Source organism: Gastrolobium bilobum, unplaced genomic scaffold (assembly GCF_033153095.1).
Source record: "Gastrolobium bilobum isolate Gb01-03AN ecotype WA unplaced genomic scaffold, APGP_CSIRO_Gbil_v1 utg1570, whole genome shotgun sequence".
Classification (NCBI taxonomy): domain Eukaryota; kingdom Viridiplantae; phylum Streptophyta; class Magnoliopsida; order Fabales; family Fabaceae; genus Gastrolobium; species Gastrolobium bilobum.
In genome coordinates this window covers 218,668-240,558 of record NW_026897563.1, presented here as the reverse complement: position 1 = coordinate 240,558, position 21,891 = coordinate 218,668, and the positions used below count along the sequence as shown (strand labels likewise).

The window sequence follows — 21,891 nt, the reverse complement described above, 5'->3', positions numbered from 1 at the left end:
ATGACAGCTTAAAGCACCAACTAGACTGATAACTTATTTACTTGCTTGTTCCAAGTCCAGTCTGTATTATATTGACTGTTAAATTAAACTTATGTCTTGATAATGAAAGAGCAAATTTGACTTTGTCATACTCTTTTTGTCATGTGACCAGCTCAAATGTACAAGGTCACCCCTCCAGTTTGCTTTGATGGCTACTGAAAATTTTCTTGTTAGGCCAAGAGGAGACATTACTAATAATTAGTTATATGATTTAATTAACTTTGGATTAGTTTAATCTAAATCAACTGATCTTTAATTTCAAAATTAAAATATTCCCAAAGTTTGTGATTTTGAAGATCATGAACTAAGCAATGGGTTCTTTCTAGGAAACAACTTGCAGGCCTAAACAAAAATGAAATTTGAACACTAGAAAGTTGAGGATAGGTTCAAACTGAAATCAATTATTTAGGACCCATTTGACTTTCAATTTGGGTAGGTTCTTCCCATTCATTGGAAATGCATTAAAATCAAATCTTCAAGAGAGGACAAACAACCCATGGGGCCACACTTTGTTTTTGAAAAAGAAAAAAAGCTAAAGACAATATTTTTAGGAGATTCCGGAGGCAAACGCAGTACAGGAATAAAATTCAACGCAGGCTTCAGTGTGAGATCTCAGTTGAATGCATCTTACCAGCGGAATATATATAACATAGAGGACCTAAACTAATAAAATAGCATAAATGCTACAGACGATGACAAGAGCCATTGATTAGAGAAGCTCCGTGTATTTATTATTCGTCATAAAATAAAAGTTAGTTTTTTTTATATAATTATTTAATCTTATAATATTATGTATTTTTATGAGTTTTGTTAATGTATGTTTTAAGATACAGGTTAAAGAATTACAATACAAATATTTAGGATCTTAAATATTTAGACGATTTTTTTTTATTTTATTTAAATTTTGGCTTTCCTGCTTCCTTGTTTATATGTATATTTTTTATTTATTTGTATTTTTCATTTTCACTAACTTCTACATTTTACCTCTTTGGTCTTCTACCTCTCATGACTCTTATTTTGACTTGCAACACGGAGACATTTGTTAATTAAGAGGCTTGTTTTGTTAATAACAAATATGATTACTCTAAGGCATTTGATTGGCTCGCCAAACTTAATTAATGCAAAAACATTTTATAGTCACTAATGCACGGGTGGGGATTCGAGTTATTATAATAATAATTCTAACCTTATCTTTGATGTTTGCTTGGTTTGCTCCTGTCTACAGTGGGAAATAATATTTTCCATAGCTCTCTCTCTCTCTCTTTGTCTTTTCCCTCTCCCTTCCCTCTTTCGGCTGCTTGCTATTATCACTTCCTATATTATAATTGACAAGGTTTACCCTTTTAACATGATATTCAGATGATCGAGCACTAAGGTTTAATTAAGGATTATAATTATAATTTTAGTTATCTAACAAAACAATAACTTAAAGTATTAAATTTATGTCATTTCACTCATATTTCTTGTTTAATTTATTTACTTTTAATGGAAGATTTTACCACTCACACTATAATTCTTCATAATCTCTTGCTACTAGAAAAGATCATTTTTTTTATGAAAACATTTTTGACAGACTACAAATCATCGTCGAAAGCAATTTTTTTCAATAAAAAATATTTTCAACGAAAACAGCAGAAAGATATTTTCGTGAAAATTTTCCATAAAAAACAATAGAATATTTTTGACGAAATTATTGACAGAATACGAGTCGTTGTCGAAAGCACTTTTTTTCAACATAAAATAATTTTGTGAAAAATTTTGGTGAAATTTTTTTTCCATTGAAACATTTATCACTGATAATGACCGAATTGTATTACGCCTCCAATTCCATATTTATTTCATCTCTATTTTCAATGGAATACATTTTTAGTAGAAAATTTCGTATTAGTTTCAATGTAATTGTTTCGGTTGATAAATTCAGTCAATAATTGAACATTTTCTAATAATGTCTCCCTCAAACTGAGACCCCATTTCGCTTATTTGTTCTTTATTTAACCTATTTTTTATAGTACTTTATCACTTAGACTTAGAACTTGATTTTAAATTCCCAATAATTCATACAATGCAGCTTCAGTATACTGGTGCCGAGCATGTGAAAGAGAGGAAGCCTATGAAATTGGACTAGTACTCGGGTAAGAACTTAGAACCAATAATCTTATGCTGTCACAGTTCAGGGGGCACTGGTCATTGAACATGCCAAAAACCAAGTGAAATATTGCACCTTGCACGACTTGAGCAAGTTGTGGCTGTTAAAAGGGAGAATAAGGGTCACTTGGGCATTGCCAATACAGACAGTTGCTTCCTTCCAAAATTAGCTTGTGGTCATTGAATTCTCACAATAAAACTGCGTATTGTGCTGGACTGAAAAAATTCAGAAAAATAGCTGTTGGGCTAAATTTGAAACGAAAGACTTGAGTCCAGTCTACTGCCCAACCAAAAGAGTAAGGCTTTGGCCCAGAGCATAAATTTGAGTCCAGACTTCTTATGTCTGATATGCAAGAAGAAAATAATAGACATTTGAAGATACCTCCTTCATGGTCGAGTATGTGAAGTAATCAATTTGATTCAGTACTTCACGATGTCTATAACAATAAGAACTCGTAAACACAATGATCCACTAATTTTTAAAGCATGGCAATAAATTTATTACCTTGTGATAATTAAAAGGATATACAATTTAACCGTTAACAATAAATAAGATAGACAAATATTGCGAGGTGTGCTGAAATATATTTGAAATGTTATATAATTTTATACTTTGAAAATATATTTATTGAGTATGACTCATAGTTCGTTTTTAGATAACAACTCTTGTTGGTGAGATCTAGAAAAATCCAACGGGATCTAAGAAAGGGGTGCCCCCAAGAGTACAAACGCTTGGTACTATTATGGGCTTCAAGTTTATTTTATTGTTCTCTTTTTCATAATTTGATCTTGAGCTCATGAATAACTATGTTTCTTAAAGTTTTTACATCTATTTATATTTTCCTAGTAAACAAAATATTTTGTAAAGAGTACGATAAGAAGAATATAGTTAAATATTGCTAGATATAACCCATATTGAGTGAATCAAGTAACTCTATTCTTTCTTCAATTTTCTTTTTTCTATTTGTGATTTGTGCGTGTGATGCTCGATGCCAACAATATTTACATTTTTTATTTTAATTCATTGTTTGATAAGTATAACTTTAATAACTTGTCATTTTGCTAATCTAGTTTAATATATATACGCAATCAGCAGCCTTGGGAATTCCAAGACAACCAACATTTGCAACTTCAGCCACAAGCATCCACAAGCTTAGGACCAGAGATATCACGACCAAAAATTCACTATTGGATTAGAAGAAAAGTTGAATGAAGAGAGAGAAAAGAAAAATTACTCTTAAATTCAATGGTAATTGAAGTGAAAATAGAGTGATAGTAGAAAAAATTGATAGTATAAATATTCTACCTCTTTATTTATTTGTATTTTTCATTTTCACTAACTTCTTCATTTGACCTCTTTGATCTTCTACCTCTCGTGACTCTTATTTTGACTTGCAACACGGAGACACTTATAGTATACTATCGGTTCAAATATCCTAGCCTAACAAGTAAAATAAGATTAATTAAGGGGCTTGTTATGTTAATAACAAATATGATTCCTCTAAGGCATTTGGTTGGCTCACGAAACTTAATTAATGCAAAAACATTTTATAGTCGCTAATGCACGGGTGGGTATTGGAGTTATTATTAGAATACTTCTAGCCTTATCTTTGATGTTTGCTTGGTTTGCTCCAATGTATAGTGGGAAATAATATTTTCTATCTCCCTCTTTTCCCTCTCCCTTCCCTCTTTCGGCTGCATGCTATTATCATTTCCTATATTATAATTGGCAAGGTTTGCCCTTTTAACATGATATTCTGATGATCGAGCACTAAGGTTTGAATAAAGATTTTAATTTTAATTATCTAAGAAAACAAGAAGTTAAAATATTAAATTTATGGGTCATTTCACTAAAATTTCTTATTTAATTTATTCATTTTTAATAGAGGATTTTATCACCAATACTTAATTTCTGGATAATCTCTCTCAAAGTTAGTCCCCCCCCCCCCCCCCTTTCGCTTTTATGTTCTTTATTTAACCTATTTCTTCCTTCCTGATACATGACTTTATCACTTACTGGTGCCGAGCATGTGCAGGGGAGGAAGCCTATGAAATTGGACTACTAGTACTCGTGTAAGAACTTAGAACCATTAAACATGCCAAAAATCAAGTGAAATATTGCACCTTAGACGACTTAAGCAAGTTTTGACTGTTAAAAGGGAGAATAAGGGTCACTTGGGCATTGCCAATACAGACAAGACAATTGCTTCCTTCCAAAATTTGCTTGTGGTCATTGAATTCTTACAGTAAAACTGCGGATTGTGCTGGACTGAAAAAATTCATGAAAAAAATAGTTGTTGAGCTGAATATGAAACGAAAAACTTGAGTTCAGTCCACTGCCCAACCAAAAGAGGAAGGGCTTTGGCCCAGAGTATAAATTTGAGTCAAGACTTCTTATTTTTTGCATCCAAAACATTCGAAGATACCTCCTTCATGGTCGTCGAGTATATTAAGTAACCAATTTCACGAGGTCTGTAACAATTAGAACTCGTAAACACAATGATCCACTAATTTTTTAAGCATGGCAATAAATTTATTACCTTGTGGTAATTAAAAGGATCACATTTTGTCTTTACTTAACCGTTAACATTAAACAAGACAGATAAATATTGTGGGGTAAATGTGTTTGTAATGTTATAAATAGGATTTACCTAGTCTGTAACATTAAACAAAAATTTAGGGGTGAAAATGGTTAGGTCGGACTTGACTTTGGTTTAAATAGAATAAACCTGTATAATATATTTTAGACTTGACCTGGTATGTTAGTTTTATGTAGATCCAAATTATAGGTCTAGTTTGACCTATATTTAAAAAATAAAAGCTTTAACCTAAGTCTGTTAACTTGTTTAAGCTTATTAGACATTCAATAATTAAAGAAGTAATTAAAATAATATTACTTTATTATTCAATATAATTAAAATAATAATTTTATTTATTTATTTTGAAAGATGATGAGTTTGAATCTTGTTGTTTTGTAGACTTGGAATCTTAGATGTTGTTGATAGCAAACTATCTTGTTTTAGTCTTTTATTGTCTACTAATATATTTTAACTCTTCATGAATTTTAAGACTTATTTTAGTTTAAAAACTTGAATTTTTCAGTGGTTTGTAATTTTTTTTTTTGGATACAATAGTTAGAATTGAATACATAACCTAATACAAACTACACAAACCCCTCAACACTAGACCAATCCTAATGGCTTCTAGTGGTTTTTAACTTTGAATGACTTAGTTAGGGATTTGTATGGCTGAAATTTTAGGCTTTTCGAAAAATCAAAATCCGATGTAATCAAAACCGAACAAAATTAGATTGCATTTTAAAAAAATTCAAACCGAATAGATGATTAAATAATCAAACTGAAGGGATTGGATCAGATATTTTTGCTTCAAAACGAATCCAATACAGACCGCGAACACCCCAACCTCTTTGTCTAAAGCTAGTGGTTTAATGGTAGTTTTGGTTTTTTTTTTAAAAAAAATTAACTTTGTTAACTTTAGTTTTGGATAAAAAATTAAGTTAGGGAGATAAGTGACAAAGAAACTTTAAATAGGAAGTAAATGATTAAAAATTTAGGGGAGGGGGTACGTGATTATGAGAAAACTTACAAGGTTTTTTTTTTTTTTAATGTTTTCCCTAATTCAAATTAATATTCTATTTGAAGTTCATTACTTCAATTGGATGAGTTTTGACACAAAACATCTGAACTTGAACATAAGCCTAATTAGAGAAATTTTTTCTGTACATCATATGTATCCAAGTGAGTATATCTTTTTACCAAAAATAGAAAGTTTTATTCTCATTTAATCTATATTTTTTTAAGTATTTTCCATCAAACTCTAAAATTTTATTGTTTTTGGACAGGCATCTTATGCACCAAAAAAGTGCTTCCAATTAGTATCTTGAGTCTAGACCGGGTCAAGTGAAAGATAGCCCATCTCATCATAAGTGCCCCAAATCCAGTTACATATATACTTGGGCGGAGCTTAGAGTGTAACGAGGGCGCCAAGATTGAAGAATAGATGCCTTCGTATACTTAAGTTAAAGAAGACCGTGTGCTCGCCGCCATTTTTTGAAGGCCTTCTTTCTTGGGAAGTTGCCTCTAATCAAATAGTGGTAGTTTGGTTGATATATTAGAAGTGAGTAGATGGTAGAAAGATTTTGATTTAATCCCTACCAATATACATTTGAGAGCGACATAAGATCTTAATGAATCGCCTCTAGGGTTGTGCAAAATGTCCAATTGATCCAAACTACTTTAAAAACTGAACCAAACCAAATAAAAAAATCGATTTTTTTATAAAACGGTTTAGAAAATATATACACTTTTTAATTTTAGATGTGGTTTGGTTATCCATTTATCAAATGGTTTGGATATACCGGATAACCAAACCATAACCATTTCTTTTTCTTTAATATTTTTTGTTTTTACGTTTTAAGCGTATTTAATATTCTGATTTCTCCACTTGTCATCTCATGATCTGTGTTGTTGTTGATGGGTGTAAATATATGCCCGGCTCAGATGTATTAGGTAACATGAAAGTGAGTTATGTGGAATGGTTTTACACACCTTGATAAATAAGCTTGTTCCTTTTTTATTGATATTGGGAATAATATTATTTTGCCTAACAGAAAAAATTTAGTGCAATAAAAATAAAAAATAAAAAATTTCTTATAATTTATGTCTTTTAGTGCTCTTTTGTGTTATTGCTAATATTTGTCACTTCTTGTGTTCCATAGAGGGACATTTTCAATCACCTATATCTTCTTCTTTTTTCTTGAACAAGCAAAACTTTGATTTGTAAGCATCGCTTTGATGTAGCAATGACAGAAAAAGAAAAACAGCTAAATTTTGATTCTTAAAAGGAGAGAAATAAAAAAAAGAAAAATGTATGGTAAAAAAACAATTTTCATGATTGATAGTATCAATATTGGGCGTTCTTATGTTTAATCTAAATAGCTTAGATATTTTTTGCAATAAATAAATAAAGGTATTTTTTATTTTATTTTTTAAAAATAGCACAACTCATGAAAAATCAGTTTTAAATTTGTCATAAAATCGGTTTTAACTTAATAATCGGTTTATGATTCAAAACCGATTTTGATTTAAAACTGGTTTTGAATTAAAATTAGTTCATAATCGATTTTTAATCAAAACTGGTTATAATCTATAAACTGATTTTGGATCCGGTTTGAAAAAATTAAAATCAGTTTTTAAAATAGAAAATCGGTTCGGTTTGAAAACCAAACCATTTAAAACTGGTTCGGTTCTGTTTTTGACAAAAACTAAACCGAACCGCTCCATGCACATCCCTAATCGCCTCAAAAATATAATTAAATTTGGTATAAAAAAACAACAAAAGCATAAAAATGACTCAAATGCAATTCATAATCAACATGCTATAAATTAGAAATATTCCTAATAAATTCAGTAATTGAATATAGATTAAAACCTGAATATTACTTAGAATAACAAAAACTATGCCTGCTGTCTTTGATTTGGTTTATCCTTTATACCTCACACATTATTTTTCTTTTGGTGTGTTTGATTTGGTTTATGCTTCTCTACGTCAACAAATAATTTATGATATACGACGTAATCACTTACGTCGACAATTGCTAAAGCCTAGAGGTAATTACAAAAAGAACATGTCCAGTGCTACTTTTGTCTCTCGGAACCCACACCATACCACAATATCCATAGTGTTTCACTACTCTGCATTCCACCTTCACTTTTTGCTTAGCTACAACTGTAGAACCATTCTCCCAGAGAGTGTGTGTGAGATAGTTCATGGGTTGGAAAGGAATACTGGGTTTTGAATATGGTGTAGTTCAGGGACCATTAGGCCCTGATATCTCTGGTCCTGAACTTGTTGCTGCAGTTGCCAATGCTGGTTGTCTTGGAATTCTCAAGGCTCCTGATTGGGTACATATATATTGGTTGTTACTTGTGATTTGTATGCATTATTTGTTAATCCTGATGATTTTTCTTCCTTCAGGAATCACCTGATTACTTGAGGGAGCTTATAAAGAAGACTAGGAACTTAACAGACAAACCGTTTGGGGTTGGTGTGGTACAAATATTTCCTCATGAGGAAAACTTGAAAGCCATTTTGGAGGAAAAAGTGGCAGTCTTGCAAATTTCCTGGGGTGATTGTTCTAGGGAATTGGTCACCCGGGCTCATTCTGCTGGAGTCAAGGTTGTTCCCCAGGTCAGTGTTTTATGCTTCTACCAATACTAGCTATATGCAAGTAAATCCTAATTAACAATTCAATATATGCTAATTCTTGTATTCTTTTTGTTTGCTATGCAAATTATTTATGCCTTACTTGTGTTTGTCTAATGTGTAGTTATTAGTTAATACTGCACTGAGACCATTTTAGTTTTTTAATTTGACAGCTAAACATTAGTCAGTTTCTTCCTTTCAGAAATTGAACCTTTTAGCCTGTTGCTACATTTTTTGGTTCTTGTTTTTTTTTTTTTTTTTTTTTTTGTACCTACCCATGTCTGGTTTAGATAAGAAGTCTAGCATGGCTGAGTTTTGAACTCATGATCCTTGTCTGTGTGGCTTTTGAAAAAGAAATTAGGTTGTTCTTAGTCCTGTGGTTGGACTTATTTGATAGATTGGAATTGCACTTTTACTGAAGCGTGTTGGTAGCATCTTGTGGGTTTCTTTTGCATACTTTGTGACTATTTTCCTTTTACTTTCTGTCGTTAGTATCTGAGCTGTTAATTGTAAATGGAGTATAGGTTGGGAGTGTTAAAAGTGCAAAACAGGCAATTGATGCGGGTGTTGATGGAATAATTGTGCAAGGAATTGAAGCTGGTGGCCATGTTCTTGGTCAGGTATGCATACTTGTCATAATTTTAAAGTGTGTGTATGTTTTTGAGTATAGGTAGCTTATTTTTATGGGTTAAATAGTTATCGTTAAAATAATGAGTCTACAGTTGAAATTTTTGTACTTATTTGGTTTTCATTCAAAAAAATCACTTAATTATGAAATGTTCTCATCCTTTGAAGGAAATTATTCCTTCTTTTTATTGTCTTTGCAAATCTGCCATTATTTTATTGATCTGTGGTACCATACTAGTACTTTTCAAATTATTTGCTTAGATATTGTTGCTTTCTTCTGGATTTAATTGCAGGAAGGTGTAATCTCATTGGTGCCAAGGGTGGTCGATCTTGTTGGCGACCGAGACATACCTGTTATTGCAGCTGGAGGAATTGTTGATGCACGAGGTTATGTTGCTGCTCTGGCACTCGGTGCTCAAGGAGTTTGTCTAGGCACTAGGTAATTTTACATTAATAATATATATGGATATCATTTTCATATCGTGGCAGGGATATCTTAGCATACATAGCACGTGGTTAAGGATAGTTGCTGTCTCTACATATAACTTCAAGCTAATAAAGCACCCGATTTGTCCAATAATAAGATGGGACAATGGTGGCCAAAGGGGAGTGAGTGGTTTTAAATTGATTCTCAATATATACCTGTGGTTGAATGCATAGCTCAACTAAATGAATCCTCTGTTCTGATTTTTTTTTGTTTTCTTAAACTTAGGGGGATGAATTTGAACGCATTAGTGTACAAATGCAAACTTTCTCTTGAAATGTATCTATTAGATTTTGAGATAGTGTTATCTTTTTTTCTTATTCTATTGATGAAGAATGATATGGACTTTTCACATATTTACCATCATGAAATTAAAATCAGAATACTATTGAGTGGCATCAGACATATGACAGTTCTTATTACTATGTCTAATGTTAGAGTGTTAGGGAGATATAATATTAAAACCATTGAAGGTCTATCACTTACGAGCTTAAGCTTTTAGGTGAGATGGTTGCTTGTTATGTTTTTTGAACATAACAAGCCAAAGGATTTTTGAGTGAGGGGGTGTGTTAGGGAGATATAATATTAAAACCATTGAAGGTCTATCACTTACTAGCTTAAGCTTTTGGGTTGAATTGGTTTGGTTGCTTTACATCTAACTTGATAATCTTGATTTAAACTGGACTTGTTTCAGCCACTTTTATACATTTTGATGTCTTTATCCAAAGAGTTTTGTCTGCAGGTTTCTGGCAACTGAGGAAAGCTATGCTCATCCAATATACAAGAGGAAGCTAATTGAATATAGTGAAACTGCATACACTGATGTATTTGGCAGGGCAAGATGGCCTGATGCACCTCATCGTGTCTTGCAGACACCCTTCTACAAAGAATGGAGATCCCTTCCTGCTCATGAAAATGAAGCCAACCAGCCTGTCATTGGCCATACAAAAATTCATGGATTGGTATGGTTTCAGTTTGTGTATAATAAATAAATACATTTCAGTAGTAGTGAAGTGTATCACACTTGTGTTTGACTTTACTTTTCCCCTCAAATAGGAGAGAGATATTCGACGTTTAGCAGGAACTGTCCCAAACATGACTACTACTGGAGATTATGAAAGCATGGTCATGTATGCTGGCCAAGGTGTTGGTCTCATCAAGGAAATTCTACCTGCTGCTGAAGTGATTAATAGGGTAGTTAAAGGGGCTCAGCTGCTTATCCAGCAAAACTTTAATTAGCTTCTAAAGAAGAGTTTGGCTTATTACTCTCAGTAGCTTACTTGGTCAAAACAATTGTGTCTGGCTAATGTTGCAAATATGGCTCAGTGGCTTATATAGAATAACAAGACTACCCAGTTTCAGATCAAGATTCAAAATAAAAATTTCAAATACCATTTTCATACTCCTCCATCTTGAGATAGCCCTATATTTGCATCTGATAAGCCCACTTCATAGACTTAGTCATTTTAAGGCTTGCGGAAGTTCCTTGGTGCTGGTACTACTGTAATACAATTCCAAGATATGATTACTGTCCACTGTTTGGGTATTTGGTAATGAAGATCCAAGCTAAGTGAATTAACAGTAAATTTTATTTACTTCCCTAAGTTTTGGGCAATAAACTGGGACTCTATGAAACACCGACACTTCAAAAATCTTGATGTATCGTGTCCGACATTTCCCTATACTCTCTGATACTTCAACACTCCCCGACACTCCAACATGCGTTGTAGAGACTCAAAAAAAGGTTCAAAGGATGTGTTGTGTTGTGTTGCGTTTTTAGTTCCAATTATTAAATTCGTTGGATTACAATTATCATTTTATTGAGTTTAATATAAATATTTGGGATATCTTATGTTTCTTTGCAAAATTGATGGCTATTATAAGTTTAGTTTCATTTTTTTGTTAAATTATTGAATATTAAATATAATATACACTACATAAATTAAAAATATTATTTAATATGTCGAAATCTAACATTTTTAAAATTAATGTGTCAGAGTGTCGAGTCGTGTCCTGTGTCAGTATCGGTGGTACCTAATTGGGGCTTCAAGCTTTCATCTTCTCCTTGCTTTTGGGCTTCAAATAAAAAATTCAGTGTTAGTCCGCTTAAAATAAATAAACTTAAATTCAGATTTATTTTATGGAAATAGATCACATAAGAACCTTACATGGCTCCCATATAAAAGATTTGAGAAACTATAATAATAGAATTTAGATTGCATATTAACCTAAAGTATTAAGATTTATTCTAAGTAATTTTATTTAGACAACTTTGTCTAATGTTTACCAAAATGATATTGTTTTGGGACGGAAATCATGATGTATTTGTGATTTTAATTTATTTTAGGGTTATAATAGTCTTTATCCTTCTAATTTTTTAATTTTTTAATCCCAAAACAACATTGTTTCAGTGAACATTAGACAAAATTGTCTAAACTAATATCAAATACTTTTTTCCCTTCCATCTATATAACTTTCACTTTTTCATTATTCACACTTTAATCCCTAACCATAATCTATCTCGGAATTATTTTTTTTGGGAAGAATATTCAGAACTCACTAATTAGATAATAATAAATCATTAAAAACCTAATATATAGGGCTGCATATAGCTACAATAACAATTGTCACGAAAAAGAATTAGCTACAATTACAAACAAGATCTTGGCTATTAACCAAAATTGAACCTAATACATCCATTGTAACCCCACCTCTTACTCTACCAGTTCATGCCCAAGTGACTTATTGACCTCTTTCAATAGCAAAACCAAACTGTTGTAGTTATTGTAAGAAGATCCACCAAGTGATGTGGCTGCCTCAGCCTTCTGCTTCCACTCCCCAGCCTTATTCCTCATTTTTTCCCCTTTCTCTCCTCCCATAAGTTCCCTCACAAGCCCCTCAACCTGCTCTCTATCAACATCACTCTCAATTTCCATTCCAATCCCCCATTTTTTGTAGGCATAAAAGCAATTGGTTTGTTGCTCAGCAAAGAAAGGCCAACACGCCATTGGCACTCCCTCACAAATACTTTCCAATACGGAGTTCCACCCACAATGGGTCAAAAAGCCTCCAACCGAGGGATGACCTAGAACTTTCTCTTGTGGGCACCACTCCAATATCAAGCCCCTCTGATCAATTTCATTCACAAATTCATCATTTGATATGATCTCAGCTCCATTATCCACAAGATTAGGCCTAATGACCCACAAGAAATGGTACTTACTATTAGCCAATCCCCAAGCAAACTCTCTCAATTGCTTTGAAGTCATAATCACTAAGCTCCCAAAATTCACATAAACTACAGATCCTTGGTCTCTTTTATCCAACCATCTCAAGCACTCAACATCTTCCTTCCACAAATTCAAATCAATGGACTCCAATTGATTGTTTGAATTTGAAAACTGTTTATAGAGCATTGCTAATGGACCAATGGGGTAAAGGTTAGGGTATTTAGTTCTAATTGCTTCCAAAACCTCTGCTTCTAAATCTTCAAAGGTGTTAAGGATGACCCCTTTGGCTTTCATAGCATTGTTCACTGACTCTTTGTTGTAATTGAACATTATATCAGAAGAATTAGTAGTCCTAAAGAAGGTGGGAAGGTCTTTCAGTCTAGCCCCTCTCATTGCTGGAATCCAATCAACTTCAGTTTCAAGATATCCATCAGACAGATTCTTCTCATCTAAAGATAAACAAATTGAATTAATAATAAAATAAGCTTAATTACCACATAAGTACACAGAGAAATACAGTATATTTTAAAATTAAAAGAGTCAAATGTTTTTAGAAAGATACTACCTTTGAGTGGAAAAAAGCCTCTTGTCACAAGCTCTTCAAAGTTAAGATACCCCAGCATGCCGCAGCCACTAGGGGTGAATAGCATGAACTCAGGGATGTTGAATTCTTGGGCAACTTTCAACGTAAAGCCCATGACACCATCAGAAACTATGCAAGTAAGAGGAGGCAGATCTGCTGAAGAAACAAGCTTTGCTATGAGGTCTCTGAATGAACGCAACCCATTAACAGGCATTGTTATGCACAGGTCTGGAAGGTCTAGTATTCCTCGTTGGTTTGTTGGAGGCAATCCATCAGATATGGTCTCAAACTTGAAATCTGGAAGACCCTTGAGAGAATCTGGGCCATTAGATTTCACCAAGCGATCAAAGTTGAATTGTGTGTGAACAAAAGTGATGTAGAAGCCACTGAGATGGAGGAGTTTTGCTAGTTTTAGCATTGGATTTATGTGGCCTTGTGCTGGAAGAGGAACACAGACAACATGGGGCCTTATCTCATCCATTTGACTGTTCGAGGCTTCAACAGGGACTTGCAAGATCATAGTTAATGTTATTTGTCGATTTGATTTTTTGTGAGTAATGATATATATATATATATATATATATATATATATAAGAAAAAATAAAAATTCAGTGACTGGACCGTACAGTGCATTAAGTTCTCACTAAATATTATAATGGTGTTCTCCAGGTGTTTTTCCGGGAGAACATAGTTATAATATTTACTATAACTGTTAACATAGTTATAATATTTACTATAATTGTGTTCTCGCGGGAGAACTTAGTGCACTTAACCGAATTTTGTATTCGTCACTGTACACTCACTAAACCCATATATATATATATATATATATATATATATAGGGGCAAGATATTCTTACATCGGTGTAAGAGTTAGAAGTCTTACACCCAATCTTGAGCATTGATCCACTTGTATCTAATGACTCACATTACTAAAAAATTAGAGCCCTTAGATATAAGTGAGATCCATGGTCAAAATTGAAAGTGTAACTTACACCGGTGTAAAATGATTCTGACCCATATAAATATAAATAAATATATATATATATATATATATATATATATATATATATATATATATATATATATATATAGATAGGATCCTTTGGCACTGGTGTCAAATTTGAAATTTGGCACCGGTGTCAAATTTGAAATTTGACACCTCATCTGAGAGCCGTTAGATCAAAAAAGATTAATGGTGTCACATGTTTACAAATCAGAGCCATTGATCTTTTTTGATCTAACAGCTCTCAGATGAGGTGTCAAATTTCAAATTTGATACTGGTGTCAAAGGATCCTACACCGGTGTCAAATTTGAAGTTTGACATCTCATCTGAGAGCCGTTAGATCAAAAAAGATCAATGGTGTCATATACTTACAAATCAGAGTCGTTGATCTTTTTTGATCTAATGGCTCTCAGATGAAGTTAACACCAGTGTCAAATTTAAAATTTGACACCTCATCTTAGAGTCATTAGATCAAAAAAGATCAATGGTGTCACATGCTTACAAATTATAGCCATTGATCTTTTTTTATCTAATGGCTCTCAGATGAGGTATCAAATTTCAAATTTGATACTGATATCAAAGGATCCTACCTCTATATATATTTTTTTAACTTCATATCATCTTATTTTTTTAACTTCATATCATCTTATTTTTTTCATTAATGTTGCTATATGTTTCTAACTTGAGTATGAGGCGAGCAAAAAGCATTATTCCAAAGAGGTTCCATTGGATTATGACATTGAAGAAAAAGACAAATTAACAAATACAAATAGATGCGTGCAAAAACTAGTTTGCAAACACATCAATCATTTTTCTTTTTTTGGATAAGATAAGGAAAACAAATCAATCATTTTATGTTGGGTTTATCATCTATCATTTAACATGACCACAAAAATTTTCCTACACACACAACATTTTGTGGGGCCCGCAGCAAAAAATAAAATAAAATTTCGGTACGCAAAACAAATCTCTATAACATAACACAATCACTTTTCCTACAACATAACTCTCATAAAACCCTTAATAGAAAAAGTGTTTGTCATTTTAAATGATATAAAGTTATGTGATTTTAAAAGAGAGATAAATACAAAATAATTTTTTTATTTAAAATTTAAATTAAAAAAAAAACCACTCACTTTCTCCCCCGTAATTTTCATTTCTTATGTTTATCTCTATCCTAAAATGACATATAAGAATTTAAAATGAGAAACATCAAATTCAATATTTATTTGAAAATATATTGAAAAAACCTTTTTATTGAAGAAAATTATTCTTTAAAAACAAAAATGGATTTCGGAGATTAGAGTTGGGAAAATGTTAACACTCTATACTGTCCATAAAAGAGTTACCTAAAAATCATATCTTATGTCATTCAGGCGCCTCTGGGTTGCCTCATTGGTTTAGCATTTTCTTTAAGCAAAATGCGGTGCATGCACATGGAATGGTTGATTCCCACAATATCGGCTAAAGTCCATCCAATTGCCTTTTTATTTTCTTTCAGCAAAGTCAGAAGCTTTTCCTCCTGCTCGGGTAGAAGGTTCTTGGCCACTATCACAGGTAACTGCTTATTTTCCTCCAGATATGCATACTTCAAATGGTCAGGAAGAACCTTCAGTTCCAACTTAGGTGGCTGCTCAGTGGATAGAAGAAGTCTAGTGGGTGCAGGTTCTGCAGAAAATACATTAATAGCTATGCCTGCAATCAAATCCTCAGAAAAAGAATCATGGTCATCAATAATTTCAACAGGAAATTCAGAATTCAACATCAGTGCAGAACCATTGTGTAAAACAGAATCAAATTCAGGCTCATCATCATGATCAGAATTATAAATAGAACCCAAATCATCATTCAATGCACCATTAAAATCAGAGCAACACAAGGCTATCTCAGCACAAGCTGTACAGTTACTACTATAAGTACATCCACATGAAAAATCAGAATCAAAGAAGGATGAAAATTCTGGATATTCAGCAATCAAATCAACAGAGATATCATCAACACTTCATCTATTACATCAATGCAGAAAACAAAATGTTCCTCCCTAGGAAATTTCATGGCATCAAAAATATTAAAATTGATAATACTATCACCAAATTCCATGGAAAGAGTACCAGCATGCACATCTATCTTAGTCCTGGCAGTTTGGGTCTACCAAGTATAATTGTACTACTAGGAGTCTCACCCTCCATCCCTAAGACATAGAAATCAGTAGGAAAAATCAGATTTCACCCTAACTAATATATCTTCAACTACACCAGAAGGGTGAACACTACTCATGTTGGCTAACTGAACCACAATACTAGTAGCACGCAAGGGACCAAGACCGAGAGACTAATACACAGATTCAGGCATAACATTAATGGATGCTCCTAAGTCTAACATACAATAATGAAAAAGAGAATTTCCAATAATGCAAGGAATAGCAAACGTCCCTGGATCTTGGCACTTCTTGGGCATGGGCTGGATGAGTGTTGACACATTCTGACTGACGCTAACTCGCTCATCTCCTTTCAGCCTCCTTTTGTTGGTGCAGAACTCCTTCAGAAACTTGGCATATCTTGGAATTTGTTGAATCGCATCCAAGAGTGGAATGTTTACCTCTACTTTTCTGAAGGTGTCAAGAATCATTTTATCTTGAGCTTTGGCCGCTTGCTTCTTAGACTGAGTGGCTCTTTGAGGGAAAGGCAATGGAATGTGGATATCAGAAGTATCAGTGTTCTGCTTCCTTGAACTACCGTCACCACCTTGAGATGACTCAACAGCAGATTGGTTTGGCTCTGCTAGTTGCTTGCTTGACCGCAGAGAAATAGCGCTAACATTACCGCCTCCCTTTGGATTTGGAATTGTTTGTGATGGTACGGAGCTGCTAGAAGGTTGGGCCTGGTTCATTGATGTCGCCAATTGCCCAATCTGTGTCTGCAAATTTTGGATTGTGGATTATGTCCTTTGTTGGAACTCCAGATTGCTGGTGGCCATATGTTTCACTAAGTCCTCCAAGGAAGGACCACTACCATTATTTTGTTGTTGCACTAGTGGTAGTTGTTGCATCTGTTGGGGAGCAGCTTGCTAGAAGTTTTGTCTCTGTTGTGGAATGAATTGATATTTCTGCTGATATGGAACATTGTGCTGATTCTGTTGATATGAAACATTTTGCTGATTCTGGTTCCATCTGAGGTTGAGATGATTCTTCCAGCCATGATTGTATGTGTTGGAGAATGGATTATTCTGCTGCTGGAACTGTGGTTTCCCAAAAAAGACTGCAGATACTGACGGGTCTGCAGGAATGGTGCCCTCTTGCAGAGAAGGACAACCATCAGTGGGGTGAGAAGGGTCACCGCATATGCCACATGGATTACCGAATTGTGGAGCAGAAGTTTGGACTGTCTGGGTAACTGCCAACTGTCTCACCATGGTTGCTAATTCATTAAGTTTATTTTCAATTCTCTGATTGTCAGTACTTGATGCAACTGCTGTCGGCTGGGTCGAAGTCGCTTGCACCTGGTACACAACATTGCTATTGGCTCTCGTTCCAAACTGTTGAGCATTTGCAGCCATATTTGAGATCAACGCCTTAGCTATATCAGGTGTTTTGTCAACAAGAACTCCTCCACTGGCAGCATTAATCAGGTTCCTATCCACGTGCAGCAATCCTTCATAGAAGTAAACAATAAGCAGCTATTCAGGAATTTGATGATATGGATAGCTTGCACATAGCCTCTTGAACCGCTCCCAGTATTCATATAAAATTTCTCCATTTTTCTGCCTTATTCCATTGATTTCCTTTCTGATTACAGTGGCCCTTGATGAAGGAAAATACTTCTCAAGGAATAATCTAGACATGTTAACCCAGCTTGCAATGGATGAGGGTGGCAGGTAGTACAGCCAATCCTTGGCTCCACTATCCAAGGAAAATGGAAAAGCCCGCAGCTTGATTTGCTCTACATCAACTCCTTGTGGCCTCATGGTATTGCATACCACTTGGAACTCCTTGAGATGCTTATGGGTGTTCTCACCTGCAAAACCATGAAATTTGGGCAGCAAATGAATCAGTTCAGATTTGAGCTCAAAAGGTACATCAAGGTCAGGATAACGAATACATAAGGGCTGTTCATTGTTAATATCAGGGGCAACCAATTGCTTAAGTGTTCTATTATCCATAACTTTAGAATCAAATAAATTACCAACTGAATATACACTATGTGAAGGACTCGAACAAATAGACTTAGACACAACAGACTCAGACTCCAAGGTATGCTCAGGGACATCGCTACTGTAAGTCAACCTACGAACTCTACTAGCAGCATGTAATGATCTCTCTATCTGAGGGTCATATGGATATAAATCATCAACACTGGTAGTACTCCTAGTCGTGCATCACAGGCACAAGCATACAATAGTAAAATTACAAAACATACGATAGGACACAAAAACTATTGAAAATAGAAAACAGAAGCAAAAATAAATCTACGAAAAATATCAAACGACCTCATAACGCTATGGGAACAACTCTCCTAAAGTCTAATCGATCCTACGGACTCAAAAATCAAATAAATTTTTTTCAAAAAAAAAAAAATAAAATAGTAAAAGAAGGAATTTGGCTAAAATTGGGCTTTCATCATGAAGGGCTAAGCCCTCATGACTTTTGACTGGGATGATCGCCTCCTTCACGTCACCAATTTTCAGATCGGTCAGAGCAAGTTGAATAACTGCAGAAATATCCGATACGTCCTGAAACGACGAAGAAACACTAAAACGGGTTAGTAAATGATACAATTTTGGCAAAAATAAGGGTGACTTCATGCCCTCCTAGGGCGTAACTTATGCTCAGAAGGTCAAATTTCTTTGGGAATAGAACTCCTGAAACCAATCACTTGAACCAATCGCCCAAAATTGTCCAAAAACGCACACCGTGATGCAGAGAAATCAATAACTGAGACAAGATGTTGTACCAGATGCAGATTTCGATGCAGAATCAGAGGTGCAAATCAGAATGCAATAATGGATGCAGATCGGAATGTAGAAAATATGCAGAAGGCGAATGCAAAAATAGAGGTGCAGAAACGCACACGAATGTAAAAACAGAAACAGGACAGCAAGATGAAACACAATGCAGACAGATGAGAAAGATATAGAAAAACAAAACAGATGCAAACAAACAATATGCAGACAGAAATTCTAAACACAAAAATGAAACAGAAAAATGAAAACAGAAATAGCGAACAGATGAATCAATTTTTTTTAAAACAGAAACAGAAAAACAAAAATTAAAAGAAACAGAAAAAGAAGAAACAAAACAAGAAAACAGAAAAAATTAGAGAAAGAACGCTATTGACGTGCAGAGTCCCCCGATAACGGCGCCAAATTTGACGTGCGTTGTCAAAACCACGCAAATTACTAAGCTTAGCTTTGTAGTGATAGGGCAACTCAGATCCTCTCCCAAAGAACCTGCTAGAAATCAAAAATGTTCTGTAAAATAAAATATAAAAAGGGAAAGGGGGATTTTGTTGATTTGAAATTTAAATAAAAACAGATTTAAAATTTGGATCTAAAATCAGAATTAAAAATCAATCAACCTAAAGAATCAAGATTCATTAATTTATTTCGTCATTGGATAAAAATATAATTATCAATTTGTGATTAACTCCAATTAAATTCGGAATCCTCAAATTCAATTGGAAACCCTCTCTAGACTATTGCCTAGCGTTTGGTTGAATACAGTATCTCAACTATGCGATCGCAGTAGTTTTGATCTGTTCAACTTATGTTCATCGGGTAAATTAATCTGACAATTAAATCTAATGATCAATTTTCCCATATAGAATGCAATCGCATTATTCAGTTTGAATATCTACAATCGCATGATATTCAACCTGAATTGGGAAAAAAACTGATTTAAAAAGTTAAAAACATATTCTCTGAAATAAACTAACGAACATTTAACCTTATATTGATTAAAGGTGTTTAGCCTAGCATCGCAAAGGTAAACATCATTCAGAATAAAATAAAATAGAAGAAGAAGAAGAAGAAGATGAAACGAAATAGTGTAGAATTTCGATAGAAGAAACTAAAAGCAATTGTTCAATTCCAAAATCTGACTGCCACAGGGTTTCCTAAAGTTTCCCTTAAATAAACCACATTTAGAACGGGTTAGGGTTCCAACTCTTTAGCCCATACATAAAATAAAAACTTAATAAAATAAAATAAAATATTATAACATGGCCTTGGGTCCTAAACACATTGGGTTCTAATCTAATTACAAGTCCAAACGTCAAAATAAAATTCCAACTAAAACACGTCATCTTGGTCTCAGGTTTCAACCATTTTTCTGTCCGAATTGGGCTTCAGTGGCTGAAATAACGATTGTAGCCCTTTCTGTTAGCTGCAAAACGCAACAAGAACGGATTCAATCGAAAATCTGTAGAGTGAGATATGGATGAAATATGAAAATAGTGTAAATCTGAAAAATTCTGACGAAAATTAATTAAATCCAATCAAAATCTAGAATTTTGATTTTATCCAAAAAACCTTTATTTAACTCAAATAAATCCTAAATAAGTGTGACAAAATATGTGTTATCAACACCCCATACGTCAAGTTTGTCTGTACTATATTCACCTCACCCTCACTCGTTACAAGTCACTCGATTTACAAGAAAAATATAACTAGGATTAGAAAACCCTAACAACAGCTATTCATGGGCCCAAGCCCAAACTACTAAGAAAATTATAATAAATAGAGGCCCACACCAGTACCTAGCCTCTACCGGCCGGGGCCCCCCCACCAGTTGCATATCTACTGACCTCGACAGCAAGAGTTCTCATCACCATACGAAGTATGAGCCATACTCAATATTTCTCTCTCTTATCTCATTATCAAAAAGTGGTTGTAATCAAATAATATGACTACATAATCACTTTTTCATATGAGAAGATTCAAATCTGTAAGTCAAAGTCAACCAGTGGGCATCTAAAGTCACAATCTTAAAAAAAATTATCTCTTTTATCGGATCCAATGTGTTCAAAATTAATAAATAAACATTTAATAGTTATTAAATTTTTTACATAAAATATTGTTTTTTTCATAATTTAATTTTTTTAATGAAATAATATTTATACACAAATATACAACTGAAATGTAAGCAAAATTTGAATTATTTTTCCGATAATCATTAAACAGGTGGTTCTACATCAACACCTCGATTCTGGAGCAGTGACCATTTTGTCACACTTGGCAAAAAAATTTATCAAACTGCCACGCCAATAGTAAATTTTGTCAAAATGCCATGCGCCATATTTCGCTACACTGTGTAGCGAAATATGTTTGCAAGTAATTCGCTACACAGTATAGCGAAATATGTCATGTCAGGCTGCACAGTCAGCAAAAATGACACGTGTCAGGCAGGCAGAAATTTGCTACACTGTGTAGCGAATTATGCTTGAATTCTGCCTGCTTGACACATGTCATTTTTTGCTGACTGTGCATCCTGACATGGCATATTTCGCTACACAGCGTAGCGAATTATGCCATGTGGCATTTTGGCAAAATTTACTAT

The 21,891-nt window shown here is 33.8% G+C and overlaps 3 protein-coding genes and 1 non-coding gene across 4 annotated transcripts; 2 read left to right on the top strand and 2 right to left on the bottom strand.

Annotated features, from left to right (window-relative positions):
* The first annotated feature begins 7,868 nt into the window (after positions 1-7,868).
* Positions 7,869-11,248, top strand: LOC133308111 (uncharacterized). Its single transcript, XM_061508708.1, has 6 exons — positions 7,869-8,108; positions 8,182-8,394; positions 8,934-9,029; positions 9,330-9,475; positions 10,263-10,482; positions 10,577-11,248. Exons 1-6 carry the CDS (start codon positions 7,974-7,976, stop codon positions 10,757-10,759), a joined length of 993 nt encoding a protein of 330 aa, XP_061364692.1. The 5' UTR covers positions 7,869-7,973; the 3' UTR covers positions 10,760-11,248.
* An 871-nt stretch (positions 11,249-12,119) lies between these two features.
* LOC133308112 (7-deoxyloganetin glucosyltransferase-like) lies at positions 12,120-13,814 on the bottom strand. The gene is made up of 2 exons (XM_061508709.1): positions 13,316-13,814; positions 12,120-13,199 (listed from the first exon to the last, which is right to left on the bottom strand). The coding sequence occupies exons 1-2, from the start codon at positions 13,812-13,814 to the stop codon at positions 12,235-12,237; spliced, it is 1,464 nt and encodes a 487-aa protein (XP_061364693.1). The 3' UTR covers positions 12,120-12,234.
* Positions 13,815-17,405: 3,591 nt separating this feature from the next.
* LOC133308099 (uncharacterized) lies at positions 17,406-18,829 on the bottom strand. The gene is made up of 3 exons (XM_061508690.1): positions 18,825-18,829; positions 18,132-18,702; positions 17,406-18,014 (listed from the first exon to the last, which is right to left on the bottom strand). The coding sequence occupies exons 1-3, from the start codon at positions 18,827-18,829 to the stop codon at positions 17,406-17,408; spliced, it is 1,185 nt and encodes a 394-aa protein (XP_061364674.1).
* LOC133308118 (small nucleolar RNA R71) lies at positions 18,025-18,129 on the top strand. The gene has a single exon (XR_009751131.1). It is a non-coding gene; the product is annotated as a small nucleolar RNA R71 (small nucleolar RNA).
* Positions 18,830-21,891: the final 3,062 nt, after the last annotated feature.

Bases quoted from the DNA above. Each gene is read 5' to 3' on its own strand.
- LOC133308111 (XM_061508708.1), top strand. From the start codon at position 7,974: ATGGGTTGGAAAGGAATACTGGGTTTTGAATATGGTGTAGTTCAGGGA. The intron at 8,109-8,181 runs GTACATATATAT...TTCTTCCTTCAG, and splicing joins TTCTCAAGGCTCCTGATTGG to GAATCACCTGATTACTTGAG. The intron at 9,030-9,329 runs GTATGCATACTT...ATTTAATTGCAG, and splicing joins GTGGCCATGTTCTTGGTCAG to GAAGGTGTAATCTCATTGGT.
- LOC133308112 (XM_061508709.1), bottom strand. From the start codon at position 13,814: ATGGATGAGATAAGGCCCCATGTTGTCTGTGTTCCTCTTCCAGCACAA. The intron at 13,200-13,315 runs GTAGTATCTTTC...GTTTATCTTTAG, and splicing joins AGGCTTTTTTCCACTCAAAG to ATGAGAAGAATCTGTCTGAT.
- LOC133308099 (XM_061508690.1), bottom strand. The intron at 18,015-18,131 runs GTAATCAGAAAG...ATTCCTGAATAG, and splicing joins TTCCTTCATCAAGGGCCACT to CTGCTTATTGTTTACTTCTA.